Source organism: Pygocentrus nattereri, chromosome 5 (assembly GCF_015220715.1).
Source record: "Pygocentrus nattereri isolate fPygNat1 chromosome 5, fPygNat1.pri, whole genome shotgun sequence".
NCBI lineage: Eukaryota > Metazoa > Chordata > Actinopteri > Characiformes > Serrasalmidae > Pygocentrus > Pygocentrus nattereri.
The window spans coordinates 49,608,048-49,631,476 of record NC_051215.1 but is presented as its reverse complement, the minus strand read 5'-3'; the positions used below and the strand labels follow the sequence as shown (position 1 = coordinate 49,631,476).

Below are 23,429 nucleotides of genomic sequence, written 5' to 3'. Positions count from 1 at the left end.
TCAAGGACACCTCAGTCATGAGGCTGGTTCCCTGACCTCCAGCCCACGACTGCCCCATATCTTAGACCGTGTATTTCATGTAGTATTTTTCTGTGATGGAGCTTCTCGGGCGTCTGTCGTGTTAAATCAACCAGCTGTGAGGGAGTTTGGCTGTAAAGACTGAGTTAAACTGAAGTGTGGACGTTGTAGGAAAGCTGCATTAACCGCCTCGCTGCGCAAGAGGTCGCTGTCGCTGAAGACGTGTTTTGCCCGGCCGGCGTGACGTCACCGCGGCCTCGGCCAATGAGCGGAGAGCAGCCCGAGTTTTTGAACAGGCGAGGCGGTTGGAGCGGCGATGCTAAAAACACTGAAACGCTAAACTACTGAACTACTGAAATAGTGAAATAACAGCGGGCAATTCTCCCCGAGACCGCCAGGTAAGACCGAAAGGCCGGTGGTGGTGAAATAGCAGACGTTTATATAACGCTAGAAGCCTGTGCGCGCAGCTTTAACGTACATAAACGACGGGTTAGCGGGCTAACGGGGCGAGTCCAGTAGGGATACGTGAGTAAAACAACTAGCTTAGCTAACTAATACTGCGGGGAGTGAATACTGCGGGGAGTGAATACTGCGGGGAGTATTACTGCTGGGAGTGAATGCTGCGGGGAGTATTACTGCTGGGAGTGAATGCTGCGGGGAGTATTGCTGCGGGGAGTATTGCTGCGGGGAGTATTGCTGCGGGGAGTGAATACTGCGGGGAGTGAATACTGCGGGGAGTGAATGCTGCGGAGAGTATTGCTGCGGAGAGTATTACTACGAGGAGTGAATACTGCGGGGAGTATTGCTGCAGGGAGTATTACTGCTGGGAGTGAATGCTGCGGGGAGTGAATGCTGCGGGGAGTATTACTGCTGGGAGTGAATGCTGCGGGGAGTATTACTGCTGGGAGTGAATGCTGCGGGGAGTATTGCTGCGGGGAGTATTGCTGCGGGGAGTGAATACTGCGGGGAGTATTGCTGCGGGGAGTATTGCTGCGGAGAGTGAATACTGTGGGGAGTGAATGCTGCGGAGAGTATTGCTGCGGAGAGTATTACTACGAGGAGTGAATACTGCGGGGAGTATTGCTGCAGGGAGTATTACTGCTGGGAGTGAATGCTGCGGGGAGTATTACTGCTGGGAGTGAATGCTGCGGGGAGTGAATGCTGCGGGGAGTGAATGCTGCGGGGAGTATTGCTGCGGGGAGTGAATACTGCGGGGAGTATTGCTGCGGGGAGTGAATACTGCGGGGAGTATTGCTGCGGAGAGTGAATACTGTGGGGAGTGAATGCTGCGGAGAGTATTGCTGCGGAGAGTATTACTACGAGGAGTGAATACTGCGGGGAGTATTGCTGCAGGGAGTATTACTGCTGGGAGTGAATGCTGCGGGGAGTATTACTGCTGGGAGTGAATGCTGCGGGGAGTATTACTGCTGGGAGTGAATGCTGCGGGGAGTATTACTGCTGGGAGTGAATGCTGCGGGGAGTATTACTGCTGGGAGTGAATGCTGCGGGGAGTATTGCTGCGGGGAGTATTACTACGAGGAGTGAATGCTGCGGGGAGTATTACTACGAGGAGTGAATACTGCGGGGAGTATTGCTGCAGAGAGTATTACTACGGGGAGTGAATGCTGCGGGGAGTGAATACTGCGGGGAGTATTATTGCGGGGAGTGAATACTGCGGGGAGTGAATACTGTGGGGAGTGAATGCTGCGGAGAGTATTGCTGCGGAGAGTATTATTACGAGGAGTGAATACTGCGGGGAGTATTGCTGCAGGGAGTATTACTACGGGGAGTGAATACTGCGGGGAGTATTACTACGGGGAGTGAATACTGCGGGGAGTATTACTGCTGGGAGTGAATGCTCCGGGGAGTATTACTGCTGGGAGTGAATGCTCCGGGGAGTATTACTGCTGGGAGTGAATGCTGCGGGGAGTGAATGCTGCGGGGAGTGAATGCTGCGGGGAGTGAATGCTGCGGGAAGTATTGCTACGGGGGCAAAAGGGGGTCCGACCTTTTACTAGCAAGGTGTACCTATTAAAGTGGCCTTCTATGTAAGAGCATTGGCGATATGATGGATGGAGCAGCCGCGTCAGCTAGAGGTGTAGCTATAAAGCCTGGGGCGCTTTGGGCTGTTGAGCGGTGGAGCTCCTTCCACTGCATCTAGTGGATCTAGAACATTCATTTTCATTCATCTTCAGTAGCTGACCTCACTAATGCTCTTGTACCGACCGGAGTGCAATCATAGCCTCACGTCAATGTTGTAAAGCCTTACAAAAGGGAAAGACTCCCTATTTATACAGTTTAATTTCACGAGAGATACTGAATAGAAACTGCGTAGAAAGTTCCTAACTTTTAATGCAAGTTAAAGAGGTTTTGTTCTAGGTGGTTTTGGAGCATTCCTATTGGTCCATTCATCATGGAATTCCAAGACAACGTAAAGGACAACTGCCATGCCATGTTTTACTATGTGGAAAAGTAAAAGTGTAACGTGGAAACGTTGGACGAAGAGAGATTATTTTATTTGCGAAAGACTCAATTTAAAACTACATTTTGGATTCATGGTATTTGGAGTAAGATACTAACTTTTACCAAATTTTATAGACGAACATCTCTAACGAAGAGCCATGGCTGCTAGAGGTCAGGTAAGTTTGTCCACTGGATTTGTGTGCCCTTTCGTTGCAGATCTACCAGAATAACTGCTGAAATGATGATGTAGCCTGTTTGGTTATTGCAGGAGAAAACTAATAGTTGTTTCAATTGGCAGCAGCCTCTGATGAGACCGGACAGAGCTCCACTGCGAGATGTGCAGAATGAAGAAAAGCAGAAAACGGCAGGTGTCAAAGCTGCATTGTTGGGACACAAGAACCCTGCGCGAGAGGTATGTCCAGAAAGTTGAGCGAGCCGATGTCTGCTCTGTATAAACATAAAAAGACCAGAAGGAATCATGTTCTTAACTTTTAGCACAAGTTAAAGGGCCATCATGGAAATTTTCTCACTTTTTATGTAAGGGTTAGATAAACATTGTAAACACTATTTACATTTTGCCCCCTATTCAGCATACAGCAGTTTAGCCCTGCCTATAAGAAATGTTTCAGAAATGTTCGGACTGCTTATTGAACTTCAGATAGAGGATGTTTAGATGAATCGGTCTTAATGGCACAGTAATAAAATCAGCAAGTTTTAATTGTAAGGGGTGAAGACAGGTTGAAAAACTCATATAATGCATTATACATACACACACACACACACACACACACACTCTCTGGCCACTAATCAGCCAATCACACGGCTGCAACTCACTGCATTTAGGCCTGTAGAAGTGGTCAAGATAACTTGCTGAAGTGCAGACCGAGCATCAGAACGGGGAAATAATAGGTTCAGTAATAAAATCAATATGTATGGATATGCCCTTATATCGATATGCCCTTTTAAATGCGTCAAGATGTTTCAAGTACTTTTATTTAGTACCTTTTCTATTTAATAAATCTCATAAAATTCAAATCATGTAAAACAATTGGAAAAAAATGCTGTGATTTTGATTGTTTTGTTGTAGAAGATCATCAGTATCTTCTCGGTTATTCATTTCCCCTCTACTGTTGGAATATTGTCTCCTCCTTTTCAAATAGGTTGAAAATGTGAGCCCTTTCTCTGGTCCGAAAGCTGATGGCACCTTCATCACCAGCATTTCTTCAAACAGAAGTGAAGAGGGTGCAGTGGGAAATGTCACATTGAAGTCCTTCTTGTGTGCAGGAGGGGAAGTTGAAATTTCAGAAGGGTCTGAAATGTCGGATGAAAGCATTCTCGTTAGAGCTCTAATGCTGGAAGATGGTCCACAGACGCTTAACAACACAACTGTAACGTATCCAGACAGTAATGAGGCTGTGCTTTCCAACAGAGAGCATGTTGACCATCCATACTGTACTCACCCGTCTGATGAGCCTAGCTGTGCAAATATGATGCAGGATGGAAAGTTGAATGGGGCTGATGAGGTTTGCTCTGTAAATCGTGCTGCCAGCCTTAAAAATGCTGACATTTCTGAAGTTTCATCTCAAGAAATGAAGTCATCAACTAATGAACAAGCAGACATCACCTTTAAGTCCTTCACTTGTCCAGGAGGAGAGATTGAGGTTGCAGATGGCTTGATCATGCAGGACTCAATTATGCTGGACGACATGCCACTGGAAGGTCCTTCTCAGAGTTTTAGAGATGAAAGTGAAATATCTGAAGACCACGCTAAGCTTTTAGTGTCCCCCTGCCATCATGTTGATCATCCCTACTGTCATTATGAGGTGGATTCATCTGCTTCTAGAGGTGATGACTGTATCTGCACATCTGTTGAGAACCTGGATGCTGTTGTCAGTAACGCTGAGCTTGACAATCTTTCTAGCGCAGATACCTCAATGGCTCTGAGCCAGTTGGTGGAGGAACCTGGAGATCTGACATTTAGATCATTAACCTTCCCTGGAGCGGAGGTTGAGATTGAGAATACGCATGACATGTCTGTAATATCTATGCTTATGAACAACTTGACTTTAGATGGTTACCTCCAACCATTCTCCTGTAGCTTTAGTGAACACGATGGAGAAAATAATGCAGCATTGACCTCTAATAGCGAACATGCTGACCACCTTTATTGTTGTGTTGAAGATGCTGATGTATGTGGAGATGGATCCACCAACCCATTAGTCCCAGATCCAATCATCTGTGAGAGTAAAGCTCACTCAAGTTCACAGCTTTCTTCTACTGGTCTTTTGGAAAGCTCTGAAACTGCAGCTCAAGTGATGTCCAGTCTTGGAACTGATGGATCCCCAAGTTTAAAGCCTAGATTGGCCTTGCCCATTTCAGAGAATTCTTTAGTTCTAGAGGAGCTGATTGCAAGCATAGAGAAGTCAGATTGGAGCCATAACCTGTTACACCATTGTGAGAATAACTTGGATTCAAAAGTAAATTCAGATGTCATACACTATCAAGGTGACCTTGATCAGCAATCAACCTCTAATCATGAGGAAAACAAAGCCAAGGAGGATCTCACAGCCATGAATGGTCTTCTTATGCATGATCATGATCATGTTGACGTGCTGTCTGAAATCGGCCAGTTTTCATCAGATAATGAAGATCTGTTCTCAGATGTTGGTGAACATGCCAAGTCATATTCTTCCCAAGCCAACATTAGCACATCTGTTGAAAATTCTGGGAGAGAATCTGTAAATGTTGATGCCCAAATCCAACCTTTATCTCTACAACACCACTGCAGTGAAAATGAAGTAGAAAGTTCAAAAGTCCTACAGTGTCAAGAAAACAACCAGCAATGCCTCCCTGGTAATAAAGAAAACAATGCGAGTGATGATTCTCCTGCCTTGAGCGGTATTCTTTCAGAGGTTGGTAATATTGACAATTCTGCTGAGAACTTTGAGGCTAAATCTGCCCAAATTCAAAGTTCATTGCTAAATTGCAATGAAGCCAAGGTAGAAAGCTCTAAAGTGTTAGTGCCTCAAGACGACATTGTCCATCAAACAAAACCAAACGAACCCAAGGGTGACTTAACAGCCATTGCTGGTCCTTTTACACATCCCTCTGTTGAAGTGCAGTCTGATCTCTCAGTCAGTCGGTCTTCATCAGAAAAGGAAGCAAATTCGCCTTCCAAGTTCTCGTACCCTCAAGCTAATGTTAGTATGCTGGGCCAAAACACTGCATCATCATTCAACAAACGTAATTTTGGCATTAAGGCTGAAAGTAGAAACGTCAATGACCAGAGCCAGCACACATCTCTGCTAAACAGCAATAAAGAAGACGAGGTAGGAGATTCATCAAAAGGCTTGCAAGGTCAAGACAACATCAACCAGCAAACCCTCTCAGATAATGAAGAAAAGAATGTGCTGGCCCAAAACGTTGAGTCTTATTCCCAAGCTGCTGTTGGCATGTCTGCTGGGAATTTTAGGGCTGAATGTGGAGATGTTGGTGCCCAGAACATGCCAGCTCAGCATAACGATGTGGATTTGGAAGCCAGTGTGGTGCAGGACAGTGCTCTGGGATTGAGTGGCATCCACTCTGGTTCTGAAATCCTGCGTGCTGAAAGCGTTCATGAGTGTCACACTGATGCCATGCCTCTACACACACAGCTGTGGAGCGCTTTGACCTTGTGTGACCCCTCAACTCCCAGAAACGCGGCTCTTGGTAGGAGCGTCCTGCAGGTGAGCCCACGTTTATATTACAGCATTCACTACCATCCAGTCACTGATATTATGATATACGAATATATAAACCACTTGTCCACTTTATCTGAAATGGCTCTCTTGTAGCTAAACCTTGCAGGTGGACAGTTAGGCATAGCACTCTGTCTGTAGTCTGTAATTGTTCACCTGTATTGGACCTATAAAATAGATGTTTATGATAAAGTGACCAGTGACTGGAAGCTCACAGCAAGGGTTCCCAATGAATTTGACTTTGTTTTGGTACATTTCCCATCTTATATCTAAAGGGTCACGTTGAGGGAAACCTGGAGAGCCGTCTGTGGCCTGAGCTCCCTGAAAGCCCTATCCCTCCACCACAGCTGAACTCTACAACTTTACCCCAAGCTCTTACACCTTTGCATCCCCGTAAACCCAGAGAAGCTCGGATCAAAGCAGCTATGATGCCAAACGAGAAAGCCCCAGTGGTGGATTTTTCCACGATGAGTAAAGGCCCCTTGCAGCAGCAGCTCAGACAGATGGCAGAGCTGCTCATTTTGGCTTCAGGGAAAATCGCAGCTCCTTCCACACCAGCACCGGTGCAGCATCACACTGCTGAGATGGCCACCACTCCAGTGCAGCACCGCAGCGCTGCTGTGTGGACCACACCCGTATTGACAGCCGAACGAAGCGTAAACACTTCGGCCCAGGTGGAGCTGGTGAAAGAGACCGAGGTGTCTGATGCATGCACCTCCACCGACTCCCTTCTGTGGAGGTATGTTGGCGCTGTCGTGTTGGAGTGTTATTATAAGAAGAGGTGGAACTGCAGAATCGAGGTTTGAGTAGACTGCTTTTCAGTTCAAGGGCTGTGATTTGGCCAGCTTGAAAGTGGGGGCAACCAGAAGGACCTGTACCACAAGTTACTGTGTAGCTCAGTACAAATGCATATTTACTCCGAAAATGTGGCCTCAAATTTAATATTTCAATGTTTTCTACAGGAGTGGAGAAACATTTGTATTTGCTGTATTTGTCAATCTTCAGTTATCGAGTGTTTCTCTACCCATTTGTGCATACCTCTGCTTTAGAAACATATCTAATCCAGATCGACATGCTTGTGTCAAATTGTCAGAACGTTTTATTGACATGTGAGAAAATATTACAGCTGGGTGATATGGTCACAGATGTGATCATGGTAAAAACTTTTCCTATCATGATAAATGACATCATCATTTCCTTAAAGTTTAAAGGCTGATTTTTCCTCCAGAGTGTAAGTTTAAGACACCAGGCAGTTAATCGTGGTAATTAGTCTTTATGGGCAGAACATGACAAACACTTGCCAAACAGTCTCCAATCTGTAGGATAGTGGGAGAACATTTCTCAGTTTAGTTGTTGTTACCATCTGGTTAAAGCAGCACTCGCGTGCACAAACACAACTTGGCAGCAATTTTTATAATATTCATAATTTAAAAAGAAAAATGGATTGTTTTTGTAGCTGTCTGATGACGCATCCTCCAGCTTGGTACGTCAATGATGGATGACAGCACCTTAATCCTGTCACTCCTACCACGTCCATCAGAGTATATCACAGTATTCAGACCCAAGCTAGCAGATATTTGGATTTTCTCTATGCTGTTGTAGAAGTTTGAAGGGTGGAAGAACAACAATATATCTGACGCTCTCGGTGTAAGAGATGGACCTCGGTGACATGAGCTGCAATGTGAATCTCTCGTGCCAGACAATGTCCACTTTTAAGCATGTTTAAGTTAAAAAGAGGGTGGGAGGGGAGGGGGGTGGTTAGGGGATGAGGTCATACCAATATAACATGGTCCCCTTGCCCATCACTGTGTACTGGTTTAATTATATTCTCCATGTCTGCTGTCCCATTCCTCTGTTGCAGTGTCAGCCCAAGCAGTCTGCAGTCTTTGTCCAGGCCAGAGTTGGAGCAGAAGTTATTGTCCACCTTAATCATGGTGGAGGTTCTGTCCCAGCAGCTTTCCTCTGCAAAATCTCATACAGGTGGGACGGGCCCTGCTCCATCTGAGCTCAGAGACAGGCTTGTCCAGACTGAACACACACAGCTCAGCCAGGTACAATACAGCTCACTGCGCTCGGTTAGAACATCAGTTAGAACATCAACTTGAACGTTTTTGGTATTTCCTCACGCTGTAAGACTTATTGCTGAATTTTGATTTATTTTTTTTGCTCATCACTAATTGTGCCACATAAGGGGGAAGAATACTTTACCACTTCTGCCCTAATAAAGTGAGCATGTCCTTAAACAGAAAAAAACTAACAAACAAGTAGCTGATGTGATTTTATTGCTTGTCAGATGGGACCATATAAGGAGCTGTATGTAAGTGCAGTAGAGCGGATCCACGTTCTGGAGGAAGACCAGGACACGCTCCAGAGTTTATATCAGGCCATGCAGCAGACGAGGAACACTATGGTAGGACCCACACTTTTGCTTTCATTGTTCCTTCAGTGTTTGAAGGACAGGCTGAGAGCTGTATGTGGACCTGTTCTTTTACAGACCGCTGTTAAGACCGACACGGAGGAGGCTCTAGGTAGTTTGAAGCAGATTGAAAGCATCGTTAATGAAGATCTGGAAATTTTGTGCAAGCAGGTGAGTCTCTTCATTGCAACTAACACCGCTTTAGCCTGAGAGTATGGTAAGGGTCCTAATCAGGTGTACAGTACGTGTGTATTTCTGTCTGTCTAGAGGTGTGCGTATGAATTTTTATTGCCGGTTTCAATTACTTTACAACTAGATGAGCAAATGATGTTTTTGGACCACTTGCATTTACCTGGTAGGCTTTGTTTGTCATAAAATTGCAAAGTGATTGGACAAAATAAAAATAGATTGGTGATTACGTTCTCCTGCCTGTTCCCCTACTTCTGTCTGTGAAGGATTTTTGATTAATTTAGTCTTCTAAATTTAAAATATGAGCAGGCTGCGTGTAAATAGGCCCATAAAAAAACTGCAGCCTCTTTTATTATTTATTAAGCAACGCAAGTTGTCAGAAGAATATTTTGGTAGATTTAAAAAGTTGAATATTAATAACAAAGTAATTTCAGGCAGTCTTTGTCACCTTAATCAAGTCCAGTGTATAGCCATTATATTTTAAGTGTATTTTAAGTGGCTTTTTGGACGTTTCTGTATAACTTGGGGGAGGGAATGCTACTGTCCCTCTGTTTTAGCTTTATTGTGTGATATTCTGTGATCTGGTAGGGTTGAGCATAAGACCAAGGACACTAAGTATCTGTGAAAATGTCTTGCCATTTATTTCACCGAGCGCAGTGCCGGCACACAGCAATGCTAAGAAATTACTGGCGTATGATCTTTAAGTGGTGGGAAGTGGCGGAGGGGAGGGGTTGATTGGTTTTTCTGTGAGGTGTATTCATTTATTTATTTATTAATTATATCTGAAAATCATACTGGAGTGTGTATTTATGGAAAGCATTTGTGCATTTGTTTCCAATAAAATATACTTAGTCTAGTGTTGTTGTTTTTTTTTTTTTTGCCCCCATGTAGATGAGTGAGGTGAAGGCTCTGTATGGCAGGTGTATGGGCGCTCTGAAGAGGATGGAAGAGAAGTGTAAAGCCTGCCTGCAGGAAAGGGATGGTATGAGACGAGGCATGGAGGAGGCTGTTCAGGAGAAAGAAACGGTAATAAATGGCCGGAGATCAGCATGCAAAGCTCTACATGGGTCTGCATGATATGGACACAGTGCTATATATTAGTTAGGTTACCATGTATGGTGTTTTTAAGCGCCTTCCAGGGAAGTGGGTGATATTGCGAATTTATACCATCACAGTATTTCAATACGTTTTCATGATGCACAATATTGTAATGTTTAGTTTTTCTTTTTTTGTGTTCAACTTTTTAAATGCGGCGCCGCACTAAAGCCAATAAACCAGGCCGGATTTATATAATTTTGTGTAAAATTATGAAACATGTAGCTGATTTAGTTTTCTTTAAATACTGACAGTGCTCAAATTATATGCACAAAAAGACGTACTGTGGGATAATTTATTGTGATACTGTCATGTTAGCCTTTACTCTGCAACGTATAAGGTTGAGCCTCCAAAGTGGCACAACTTTGGCCTTAATGTTAAGAGATTGGGAGTTTCATCCCTGGTGATGCTGTAAGCTCTTTCTAGGTGGGTAGGATTGCCTAACCTCTCCCTCATCGTGCTCACTCAGTGGGTAGCATTGACCTCTGCTCCTCTCCCAACCCACCGTCAAGCCGAGTATCACTCAGCCTGATGGTGGGAGAGGAGAGGATCACTCTGCATGACAGGGGGAGAGGTAAGGCAGCCTTACCCACCTAGAAAGAACGCCTCACTCTTTCTAGGTGGGTAGGATTGGTCAATGGGTGTCTTAGCTGACTTAAGTGTGTGTGAAAGACTATTGAGCGTGTTGTATAATAATAACGCATTCTGTGTGTATTTAGGTTTTGCGGGTGTTGGAACAGTTGCGTGCCCATCACTCTGCACAAGTTTCTGATCTTCAGCGCAGTCTTGGATCCCAGCAAGAGCTCACTACTGCTCTCACACACACCTACCCTCAGCTGGTGAGTTGTGCACACACTCTCACATACACATAGCAAGGCAGGTTTATATATATATAGCACACAAAGGCAATTCAGTGTGCTTTGCCTAGGTAAAAACAACCCAAGAAAATCGATGGAAAAGTGTATAAAATGAAATGAAACATTTTAAATAACAATAAAATAAATTAAAATGTAAAAATATTAAATAAAATGGGCAGCATTACCTGAGTCCTTGGAACACACCCGTCCAGCGCCTCTCACCCTGTGCAACCCCTATTCAGGAGTTTGGCTCCAGAGCCGACGCTGTGGGTGGAGGTGAACCCAACTATATCTAGTTGGTACCTCTCAACCTCCTGCACAAGCTGCAGGGACCTAGGCCACCAAGGGCCCCCCTGTAATCTCCCACTGCCCATACGGCACTGCACCGCTCCCCCGTGCTGGACCTTGCGGGTGGTGGGCCCACATTTATTGTTTTTTCTGTTTATTTGAATTATGAATATGACTTTATTCTAATGTATATTGTGATAAACTCACTGCTGAGGTAAATTGTTACCTTGCTTAGATGCCTAAAAGTTTCGCACAGTACTATATAGATTATTAGATTAATCTTCTGAGACAGTAAAAAAAAAGCAGAATAAACCAAGAAAGGAAACTAGAGCTAAAGCCATACAATCTACAATTGCTTAAGGTGATAAAGAAATAATAAATAGAAAGTGTAAAGTTTAGACAGGAGAGTTTGCGAAGCATCGGAACTGACCCAGAGATGATGCACCAATCATAGATTTATTTATTTATTTATTTATTTATTTAGGCAGATTTTTTAAGCAACAGTCAAGAGAACTTTTATTTACTTATTACCAGAAGCTCACACTTTCCAGGCTAAGTGTGGATGTGCTTGCTGTTCAGAGGAGCATACATTTTTAACAGAAAACATGCCCTGCTGAATTTTCTAAGCACCCAATTTCTATCCAAACGTGCAGCGCAGAATAGCAGAGAATGCACAAATGCAGGTCTGCTTCCATCAACCAATAGCTTTGAAATGAGGTAAACTGCCAGAAGTAATCCTGAACCCATTATGGATACATCTCCAAACCCTGGTACTACATTTCAGTGTTTTAATTCTTGTGTTAAGGTTGAACTGAACCGGTCGTATGTGGAGTCCCTCTCTGCTGCCAGTGCCCTGCTAAGAGAGAAACTAGATGATGATGAGCACTTATCAGCCGAGGTACGACCTGCAGATCTCATTTAAAGTGGACTGTATTAATGCTTGCTTTTTGTTTTCCCCCTCCAAACTGTTGAATTACAACTTCAGATCTCCCTAATTTCTCCCCCTCTGTAATTAGCTTCATAAAGCTCACTGGCTCCTTCAGAAGACAAACCCAGTTCTACAGAAGCTCCAGCAGAGGGCGTCGGCTGCTGTAGAGCAGAGCCAGCTGTTCCAGACTGAGAGAGACATAGCCGTAGAGGAAAAAGCTCAGGTCAGCCTGCGCTACACTCATACACTCAAAACCTCTAGTACTGTAACTGCAGTTGTAAAGTTCCTTTTTTATTAATTGATTGATTTAATTAATTAATTAATTACCCTCAGTCCTGTTTATAAAATAACACTTTCTTTCTCTCCTGTCTCTTAGATGGAGGTTGAACTGGAGCAAGCCCATGCTGGCCTGCAAACCGCTGAGCAGCAGATTGCGGACCTGAACACTCAGATAACGATCATGAATTCAGGTGTGAAGGTTGAAACGCAGCACATGGTGTCAGCAGGTTCAACATTTTCTGTTTGTTGAAAAATAATAAGACAAGGTAAAAATGCAAAACAAACATGACACACACTGTAGGTGTGTGACGTTCCCTTAGGGCCTCTGTACAATTTCCAGTCTAATTAGTACTTTTTAATTTAAAAAAAAAAAAAAAAATGTTTTTTTTTTTTGTATCGCCTTTTTCCCCCCACACTGGGGCGGAATCTGAAATAGCTCCCTTCGTGGTGTGCTAGATAGGAATTAAAAATTGGTTCCTGCATTCATGCACTGCGTAATGTATCTAACAGATCGCCAAGTGGGTCGAAAATAGTTCCAGTGAAGAAAATAAGTCGTCAGTCTGTTTTTTAATAGCGGCACAAGGATTTTTCTTGCCTGAGCACAGTAATACAGATTTCAGCTGTGTGTAGTGTTGGTCATAGTAAAATGACTTTATATCGGGTGTTTTACAACTTTGAAAGTTGTTCAGCCAATTAGATTCATGTAGTTAATTTTGTGGTACATTTATATACTTATTTATGCCCCCCAACGCCCCCCCCCCCTTGCTACATTTCTATTATATATAATAACATTGGCCGATTTATGCATTTGAGCACCTTCAGATCGAGGTATCATGATGCGCTTGTCTGTGTGCTGATAGAAATGACCGTTCTCCGGGAGCAGTTGAGTGAGGTCGAGGAAGAGCGTGCTCAGCTGCAGAGGAAAAGTACAGAGCTTTCAGCGACCGTCTCTTCCTCACTGGCCTCCTACGCCTTCCTGGAGCAGGCTTTAGCCTCAGAGACCAACAAGTATGTCTTACACACAGACCCCAGCTTTATTTATTTATTTATTTATTTATTGATTGATTGATTGATTGATTGATTGACATGCTTGCCTGTTTGGGGGTGGGGGACGGGGTATTCCTCAGTACACATCAAGTATAGGATGAAGACGTCTCACCCTGTAATGAATCGTGGATTTTAGTGGGTTTTTCTTTTTTGTTTTTGATGCTAAGTTTGAGTACTCTTAGACAGTGGTCACTTCTGGATGCTCAGTTGTGGTGCTTTTTGCTAAATTTCGATACAACCAGTGGAGCCAGGTACGGGTACTGAAGTAATAATTTCTTGAAAAACTTCATTTAGTTTTTCTCATTGACCTCATGTATTTGGTCAGTATGCTTTTATCCATTTTTGTCATTGTTTTGTTTTTTTTAACATTTAATTCTGTTTTTCTTGCCTCATTAACTTCACTTAGATTATGTGGAATATACTACACACATGAAGCTGATTATTATTCATATTTGATTTGCCATACTGTTGCTTTAAGTATTACTTTCATTGTTACAGTAGATTCTCTGCTGATCTGTTTAATTTTAGATTGCAGCGTTCCCTGCACGAAACCCAGGAATCCATAGACCGAGCTGACGGGTATGTGCTGACGTCCTGCGACTGTTTAAACAACATGCACATAAAACAAAAGCCTTGGCTGTTATTTTGGTGGATTACACTACCTTTATACACACGTGCATTTATTTATTTATTTTTTTCTATTGCCTGTCTGATGTTTGAGTTAGGGCTGAATGTTATTGGAAACAGAATTGACATTGCAAACTTTTTTGTGAGATTTGAAAGAAAAAAAAAGTTCTATTTATTTATTTATTTATTTAGCATATGACTTGAATAGCTCTATATGGAAATAACCAATCATTCTAGAACATACCAAACCCAGAAGCAGGTGAGCACTATGCCTTCTTTTTTGAAGTGAATTTGGAAGTGTCGGGTAATTTAATACACTAGTTGACTCGCCATGACGCCATTGTCTGTATGCATGTAATACTTCTGTCAATCCAGGCTAAAGTCAGCCTAAAATAAGGGGGTCATCTGGGAATGAAGAGGAAAGGTGGTGTCCTGGAGGATCCTGGGGCTGTATTACAGAACTGTCCTAACTCTGAAATCTGTTCAGTCGTCATGATGGAACAACAGTTTCTGACTTTATAGTCTTATCCGTTAACTCACAGAATCATTATAACTAGACCACATTCTGTAAATTTCTTGTTTTAACAGTCAGTTTTTATCCATTTCAAAATTATGCCTTCATTTGAGTTTTTAAAATTTTTTTAATTTTTTTATATCCCCCCCCCCCTGACTTGCAGACACTGTAGATGCAATCTCCACCATCCATTCTTATGACATCTGTTGTTGTTGTTGTTGTTGATAAACGTATTAGCTAAAATATTACATTGATGGTGGTGAATAATACGAGGCAGAGCTCAACGTGTGACTATATTAGCGTTAGGGTGAGTAGCGTTAGTATGGTTGGCTAAAGCATTTGGGAAATGGAAACTGAAACTGGAGGGCAGTGATGTATGGGGCACTGTCGCAACATTCGCAACAATTATTCTGATTACATATTCCAGCTGTGCGTGTATTGTCGCTATATGAGTGGCTAAACTTTATCAGGTTGTTGTTTTAATTTTTTTTCGTACTTTATGCACAAATGAGTGTGAATTATAAAGTCATTCAGAGTGCTTTGAGGTATAATGAGTCAGTGTTCATGGGATGTTAAACCAAAACTGCTCATTTACTAATAATCATAACAATCATCACTGGATCATCACCATGTGGCTACTGTTGAAGTCTAGTGTAAAAGGGCACATGTGAGTTGAGGTGAAGTGAGATTGTAAGAAGTGTATGGATTTTTCTTAACCACTGTTTTGTGGCTGTTTTCTTTGCAGTCTGCAAGCTGATCTAGAGGTGTCCCAGCGGCGGGTGGAGGAGCTGGAGGAGGTTTTAGCACAGAGAGACACCTTGCTGACTGAACTGCACGAAGAGGCTGAAAATCAGCGCTTGCAGCTCCGCCGACTCACTCAGATACAGGCTGAACTCTCCAGCGCTCGAGAGATGGGCGACGTAAGATCCAGCCAGCAGCAGCATAAATACACCAAAGCAAATTCATCACCTGTAGACATGATGGTTTTAATATAATAAGAAAATATTCATCTAAAGAACGTCTTCTGCTGTATTTCATTCTTTTATCATACAAAATAAAACCGTTCCAGTTACACACTTGCATGAAAGCATAGTTTGGGATTAGTACAAAATTTTGACAGGTGGTTGATGAACTTTTAAAGACAAGAGTCTTACAGCGTCATAAACCATGTAAGCAAGTTTGATTACTTAAACTTCTACTCAGGTGCCTAAATATATAAGCATTAAGAGAGGAGCTCTGAATCCTTCATAACCTCAATTTTTTGTTTTGCATATTAAACAATAGTGATTTTTTTTTTTTTTTTTCTTCAATGAAGCAGTTTGATTTCTCCCTAATTATACAGAAATAAATGGTCTGTACCTGCAGACACCTAGTCAGACATTTGATTTGTAATTTATAGCCTTTGTCTGGTCATTTAGCAGATTTACCAAACATCCAAGTTGTGCAGCATTAGGAGGTTTTAAAACGGGCTAAGCATCTACGGTCATTGAGAACTGTACAACTCTGTTGGTTATCAGTTCCTGCAGGCGGAGAACGAGCTGACTCGGGAGCAGCTGACTGAGAGCGAGGGTTTGCTGCGCTCGCATCTGCAGGGTCTCCGGGAAAGGAACCTGGAGTGTGAGGACCTCAGACTAACTCTACAGCAGCTTCGGTAATACAGACTCACTCTCGCAGTATTGATTGTTAACCCTGATGCATTTGTTTTCCACTGCTTTGTTTGTTACGTTAACAACTCAGTCTAAACACACTTGTTCTCTTTGTCCACATGCTGATTTGTGTGTGTAGTGTTGAGAGGAGTTCCCTGCAGGAGGAACTGGACAGTACACGTGATAAAGCTCGTGTTATGCTGCTGGAGCAGGGGGAGCAGCTGGCTCAGGCTACACTTGATGTTTCCCTTCTACAGCACAGAGTGCGCTGTCTGACCAGCAGCACACACGCTGCTGCCACTGCCAAGGTCTGCACACACTCACCTATGTAGGTGTAGCTCAGCTATGTAGAGTTGGGTTCTGTCCTGAGCTTTGAGTCAAAGTCCAAATTTGAAAAGTCCAGTTGGACAGAACTGGTAGCGACATGAGTCTCTATTTTAAAGAGCCTGTGTCTTGGAAAACTACATTTGCTTTGCTTTTTTGAGTTTGATTGCAGTATATAGACAGTGTTCCGCAACAGACTGGTCACCTGCAAGTCTATTCGGTCATTACATGGAAATTGAGGTTCGAAAACCAGCTGATACCTTGCAGGGCCCTTCAAAATAAGTACATTTTGTTCTCAGAAATCGTGGCGCGGTATCCAGTGGTGTTCAGGATGTGCTCTAAATCTGTATATAACCCTTACTTAGCACTGTCCTCCAAGAATATCCAGATATCTTGCGTTCCTTAATGAAATTAGAAAAAGATGCAGTAGCGTTAACTGTAAGTGAAAAGAAAGTACTGCTCTAAATGTAATCACATGACTGTCTCCTCAGAGCACTGAAGCTCCCGGCCAGGATGAGCTGCAACAGCAGCTCCAGCCACCCCGGCAGCCATGCGGCTCTTTTGTCAGCTCAGTCATGCTGGCCCTGACTGAAGAACCTGAGGCTGATGCAGCTCCTGATCCAGGTCTGATACTGCAGCTTCTCTCATTCAGCTACTAAAAACCCTCCTGATCCACAGGCTGTCACTCAGTCAATAACTAATACACCTGTATGATCTGTCGTAGTGATGCGAGTCTGAATCGTGTGTACATGTTCATGCTTTTATAGCAGCAGTGTGTCCTGCAGAGGAGGAGAGCACGATGGAGGGAATTGGCAGCAAAAGCAGTGCCTTCACCCGTTTACCCCCAACTGCCCTTCAGCATGCTGATGGTACTCTTAATTATATTTTTTGCTGTACTTCATAATACAATAGGAGCTGTATGTCAATGCAGTTGGCTGTTCCCCATGTCCTGACTAAAAGCCTCTGAATTAGGCGTGAGGTGATAGATTTACCTGCTGCCACCAGGAAATTGACTCTGGAAGAGGAGGGATTCTCTCTCTCAGTAGGTTACGGTCAAAAATCACCCAGCCTACAGACGTAGTAATTTTATTTTTTTATTATTATTATTTTTTAAGCCCAATCCGGTCTAAGATGATGTGAATTGAGAGCTGTCGTTTGAGCATGGTGAAGTTTCTATTCCGGTTTGTTTCGTCAGTACCTTTTAAACGTTAGGTGAGAAGGTTCAAGTGTAAATTATCGCTGTCGCCGACCAAGATCGTCAGCTTTCATCTGGTTAGCTACATGGCAAATGGTGATCGGGGTCCAAGCACAGTGTGCCATTAAGAAGCCAGGAAAACACAAATGGGCGTTTTTACATAATATAAATCAAAGGATCTGCCCATCTATTGATTTATGATAGATCTCCGTCAAATTTGTGACACACTGACCTTTTGACTTTGTTATTGTAAACTACAGATTTTTAACAAATAAATCAAAATTCCTAGAGAAATGCGTTTTCTGCTCTTTTTATTTACATTTATTTGCCTCAACCTGACTGATAAAAATGTATGCCATTTACAGTCTGCATGCCATTTACAGTACCGTTTGTGTCAATGTATTATTGGATCATGAAAGCTAACAACTGTAAAATAACTGGTTATTTAATTAATAATATCAGGTTTAATGCACGCACACGTATATGAAGGAGAGATTCGGTGCTGTATGTGCTCAATTGTGTTGTCATATTGTATATTATGCATTTCATTCTGTCTTGTTGAATTGGTGTGTGTGTGTGTGTGTGTGTGTGTGTGTGTGTGTGTGTGTGTGTGTGTGTGTGTGTGTGTGTGTGTGTGTGTGTGTGTGTGTGTGTGTGTGTGTGCGCGCGCTCAGAGAACAGCCAAAGTACTACTCTGGTGGAGCTGTTGGCTAGTCTTGGTGACAGCATGTCAGAGCTCCAGTCAGCCATTGAGCAGCTGAAACAGCACAAAGACTCCGAACTAAACAGCCTGCAAAGCAACATGTGAGTACAGTTACTTTCAGATTCATCATTTTGTCCATTTATACACACACAAAAGTCGTAATAATAATAATACTTTTAACTTTTAGAGCAGTATTCATACAGGTAGCAGCTCAAAGTGCCTGAAAAATAAGCAGAGTTCAGTGATGGTAATAAAGGAAAATTAAGTTGAATGAATGAGAATTGAGTATTTAATTAAAATATACTGAGACGATAAGATACATTTTTAAAAGACAAACATTATGAGATGGTCTTTCAAGTGTGTATTATGAGCTTGATTGCTTCACAAAGGCAGAATTGAGTTCTATGCTTTTGAAGCAGGGTGTATGAAGAAGGCCAGCATCTGTAAACTGTCTGGTAAAATATGAAAGTTTTGCAGGTGCTATGCCTTTTAGAGCTTTTGGGGCAGTCATGGGCTGGAGGTCAGGGAACTGGCCCTGTGACCAGAAGGTCGCCGGTTCGATCCCCAGTGCCGACAGTCTATGACTGAGGTGATCTTGAGCAAGACACCTGACCCCCAACTGCTCCCCGGGCGCCGTGGACAGGGCTGCCCACCGCTCCGGGCAACTGTGCTCACTGCCCCCTAGTGTGTGTGTGTGTGTGTGTGTGTGTGTGTGTGTGTGTGTTCATGAGTGTGTATGTGGTGTTTCACTGCATGGATGGGTTAAATATAGAGGGGGAATTTCCCCGTTTGTGGGATTAGAAAAGTATCACAAATTAAATTAATTAAAATTAAAACCAAGTGAAACTCTTTTAAAATTTGTCCTGAAAGATGCTCGTGGTGATGTTTTCTCTTTTGTACTCACTTTTTTCATGAGAAGTCCGATATAGAGAGCACTACAAAAATGAGTTCTGCTTGTTACAAATGCATGGACCAATTTCTCTAGGATAGAAAAAAAAATGGAAGAATATTGATGAAAAACATCAAGCTTACTGCTCTACATGGGTGGATTATGATGTGAACTGTCTGAAATTGAAGAATATTAATCAGTTATAGGTATCTGTACTGGCTAGAACAGGGTGTTAATTATCAGTTATTGCATTAAATTGAACATGATAAATACATGAACATGATAAATGTTGCAGTTGTTATTTATTATAATTTTTATGTCCATATACGAAATGGTGTGATTTTCAACAATGAACTTTCCTCATGCTGTTGCTGTTTTAGTCGTGGCTTGCAAGAGGCGCTGCAGGTAGAGTTTGACAGGCACAGGGTGGAGGAGGCGGAGCTAAGGCAACAGGTGGGCCGACTGAAGGCTCAGGCAGAGAAGGATACGCAGGTGCTGCAGCAGAAAACACAGGTTGGTACCAAACCAGTGGAGTTTCTCCAGCTTCATACTTCAGATATACAGATATCTGATTTAAGTAAAGAAAAAACAAGAACCTCAACCCATATATGATGTTTAGTTATTAAATATATCTGTTGTGACACTAGAAATTGCTGCCCCAGCCACCTAAAACACAATAGGACTATTCTCACACACTTCTAATGTTTATGTCCTTCAGGATGGATTTTTTTTTTTTTTTTTTTTTTTTTAGCTATGCATGTGCACATTTTTGTAATTGGCCGTTTAGTGTTATGGTTAAGGGACTCATCATGCAGGTGGGACAACAGGGTTCAATCCCAGCACAGAGAAGCGCTCGTTAGGCTTCTAACCGTCTGTGCCGGCAATGCGATGATGTTTCTAATGATGGCGATGCGTGGCGGTAGTTTAATCTGCTTCTTTTATCGTAGCTCTTAACATGTTCTGCATGTTGGAACTTGTATCGCGATGACAATAGAAATGATTTATCTTCCAGTTCTGATGTTTTCTCTGCCCTGTGCTGACACGGAAAGAGTACCCGTATAGTGATTTCAGGCACCTAGGGCAGTTTACCAAGTACTCAAGCACCCATGCAGATCCCTGTTATAGAGCAAATGTTTTTTTTTTTTTTTTCTTGGGTAAATGATGCTTTAATAATAATTCATGTCAACTGTTTGCAGCCCTACTATAAACACATCTCTTCCGTTTCATGTTGAGCAATTTGTGGTTTGTCACATGTATGATGAGTGGTTTTCTCACCTGTCTGTGTTGCAAGGATGAGAAAGCTCTGAGGAAGCTTTGTAGAGAGTTGGAAGAGAACATGGAGGCAGCGCAGAAACAGAGAGCAGAGAACAGCGTAAGTGAAAAACACCCCTACATAACCTCCAGATTAACCCCTAAAGAGCTTCAAACACGTTTCACCTGCAATCTCAAGAAGCTCTTTGACAGGTGGTTGATGAACTTTTAAAGACAAGCATCATAAACCACATAAGCAAGTTTAAGATTATTTAAACTTCTACTCGGGGACCTAAATATATAAGCATTAAGAGAGGTAACTGAATTCTTCATAACCTCAGTTTTTTGTTTTGCATACTACACAATAGTGATTGGTGCTTTTTAAATTCATTTATTTATTTATTTATTCAACGAAGCAGTTAGATTTCTTCCTAATTATAGAGAAATAAATGGTCTGTACCTGCGCACACCTAGTCAGACAACAGGGGGGGGGGTATTAATATAGACAGCTGTTGGATGCTCGTTATTTTTGTATTTGTGTTTATTTATGTTGATGTTTGGTGTGTTTTTATTTGATTTGAATGTAGAGGTTTTTTTTTTTTATAACTTAAATTTATTGACTTTTTTTTTTTTTTTTTTTTGGGCAGGAGTTGCGGCGGGAGGGGGCAGAGTTGCGCCGGGCGCTGCAGCAGTCTCAAGTGGAGGTGCAGGCTTTGAGGGCAGAGCTAACGCAATTAAGTGACCAATCAACAACCAGCACTAAGGAACTGGATGACAGGATTCGTTTACTCAAAGAGGTGTGTGTGTGTGTGTGTGTGTGTGTGTGTGCACGCTTGTATTGCTATCCTAACATGCAAACTGTATAGCACAAAATTTGTCCACAAAGGACGAGTTTTACACTATTTTAATGGTCCTCACTTGAACACGTGGTGTTTTCATCACAAACTTAAGTTTGTGCTTCTCAGGAAAAGACATATAAAATCATTACTTAATGTATTTATTATTTAGATTTATTGTAATATTAGTGGCTTTCTGAGCAAGTTAACTCTTACAGTCCAGGTAAAGTTTTTTTTTTTTATTCCATTTTTCTCCGGTGTATCAAACTCTCTTAAATTATTGCACTATGCAAAAGTCTGAGACCAGCCTTGCATTTATTCAATTTCCAGTTAAAATTAACTACAAGTTATTTTTTTATTTGTCAGAAAAAGAGCAGAAAATGCATATTTATCAGAAAATTACAAAAGCCAACACAAATAAACACAGTGTGAACTATATTAATATTAATTATTAGTACTTCATTTGTCCACACTTTTTTGCACTCTACTACGACTTTAACTCTTCCGTCTTCCCATCTTACACAGGTAAAGCTTTGTTCTTCCAGTAAAAGGTGTTTGCAGTTGAGATACTGTTCCCTTTTAAATACACAAAAACATTCACAAAAGCAACTGCCCGAACTCGTCTGCCTTAGATTTCTTTTTCATGCACATCAGAAAGGGCTAAAAAATCTCTAGATTGGGTGCAAGATGATCCACTTGCAGGAAAGGAAGTAGAAAAGCAAGAGTTTCCAAAATTTGCCCAAAATAATTGAGTATAGGGAGAAAAAGGGACCCTGATGACTGTGAAAGACCTAGTTAAGGTCTTAAGCGCAGTTTGCAGTGCAGGTCTTGCATCGGAATGTTTTTTCATCACGTAAACAGACTTTACTTTTATCCGTAAAATGTTCTTCCATAAACCCTCTTGGCCTTTCGTGCTCAGCAGCTTCGCGGATGTTTTGCTCTGTCTGCAGGTGGAAAAACTAAAGGCTAAACTCATGGAAGTGGAAGAATCTAGAGCTAAACTCCTCGAACGAGCCAAGAGACACGTAAGCACTGCATGTTTCTTCTGGACGTTTACTCGGCTTGGCTGTGAGAAACAGATTACTGTTATTTTCTTGGCTCATTTGATGAAATGCAGCGGTTACATTATACATTAGTATCATGTCATGTAGGTGATGTGTAAATAAAATGTATTCTGGGTTCAGCTGCCTTGTGTGTTGATATTGTAACTGAGATTCCTCTCCTTCTCCAGCAAATGGTACACGCCATGAATCAGAGTAAACTGGAGCGTGAGCTGCATCTGTTGGATGATATGATTGAGACTGCGAGGAAGGTGAGGGTCTGCTGCCGTAACCCGATGCTATCAGTCATAATATTCAATGCAGTGTAAAGCTTTCTGCCTATTTTTATGATAGAAAATTAAATATATTAATATAACAGGCTTCCGCTGGATAAAAGTCAAATGTCTTTAAATTTCAGGTCATGTATGAATCTGGGAATTTTATATACATATATATGATTTTATGAAGATAATCCTTAAAAAGCAGGTTGAATGTAGTCATTGTGTATATTGAGAATAATCCACTGACCAAAAAGATCCAGTCCTGCGGTCAGAAACCGACCACTGATGAAAGTTTAGATGACAGAATTGAGTCATACACACTGAAAAGACTTTGCAAGAGTCCTGCAATCTAAAGTCCTGAGGTCCTAAAAAGGACCTTGATTTTAAGAAATTGTATAATTGTTTGTCGCATTGTTGTGTAAATAAGTCCAGCTATATTTATGTATTCTGTGTATATTAAAAAAGATCCCATTTATTATGATCAAATCAAAGTGAATCGTATTGAAGAGATTTCGTGAGGCACCGAGTCATGAATCATTGAATCATCTAAGCAAATTGAATCATTGTTCTACCAACTGCTTTGTTTGTTTCAGACTCTGTCCACTGTTCCTGAGGTGGTGAAAAACTGTCCTGAACTTCAGAAACTGGTTGAATTCCTTGGATGAGAGCATCAGTTTGTAGTGGAATGTCTTCACATAGCTCTGTTCACTTTTTATATGTATTTGTTAATGTCTTTAAAAATGTTGGTTTTCTTAATTGTAACTAAAAACTTGTGTATAACACATTTTTCTTAATAAAAACTAGAT

General features: G+C 42.0%; 1 protein-coding gene across 3 annotated transcripts; it reads left to right on the top strand.

Moving 5' to 3' along the window:
- The first annotated feature begins 298 nt into the window (after positions 1–298).
- spag5 (sperm associated antigen 5) lies at positions 299–23,429 on the top strand. 3 transcript variants are annotated; one of them, XM_017718619.2, is made up of 27 exons: positions 299–416; positions 2,617–2,657; positions 2,783–2,893; positions 3,642–6,206; positions 6,494–6,957; positions 8,080–8,269; positions 8,512–8,628; positions 8,713–8,805; positions 9,715–9,849; positions 10,638–10,757; positions 11,869–11,961; positions 12,080–12,214; positions 12,368–12,461; positions 13,131–13,278; positions 13,846–13,896; positions 15,204–15,378; positions 15,976–16,109; positions 16,244–16,412; positions 16,920–17,052; positions 17,196–17,297; positions 18,298–18,427; positions 19,596–19,728; positions 20,507–20,587; positions 21,114–21,263; positions 22,253–22,327; positions 22,534–22,614; positions 23,217–23,429. In XM_017718619.2, the coding sequence occupies exons 2-27, from the start codon at positions 2,640–2,642 to the stop codon at positions 23,286–23,288; spliced, it is 5,769 nt and encodes a 1,922-aa protein (XP_017574108.1). In that variant the 5' UTR covers positions 299–416; positions 2,617–2,639; the 3' UTR covers positions 23,289–23,429. The 3 variants fall into 3 exon arrangements, with proteins under 3 accessions (XP_017574108.1, XP_017574107.1, XP_017574106.1); XM_017718618.2 differs by having other exon boundaries at positions 2,780–2,893; positions 17,199–17,297; XM_017718617.2 differs by having other exon boundaries at positions 2,780–2,893.

Bases quoted from the DNA above. Each gene is read 5' to 3' on its own strand.
- spag5 (XM_017718617.2), top strand. The intron at 8,629-8,712 runs GTAGGACCCACA...GTTCTTTTACAG, and splicing joins AGCAGACGAGGAACACTATG to ACCGCTGTTAAGACCGACAC. The intron at 17,053-17,195 runs GTCTGATACTGC...ATGCTTTTATAG, and splicing joins TGATGCAGCTCCTGATCCAG to CAGCAGTGTGTCCTGCAGAG.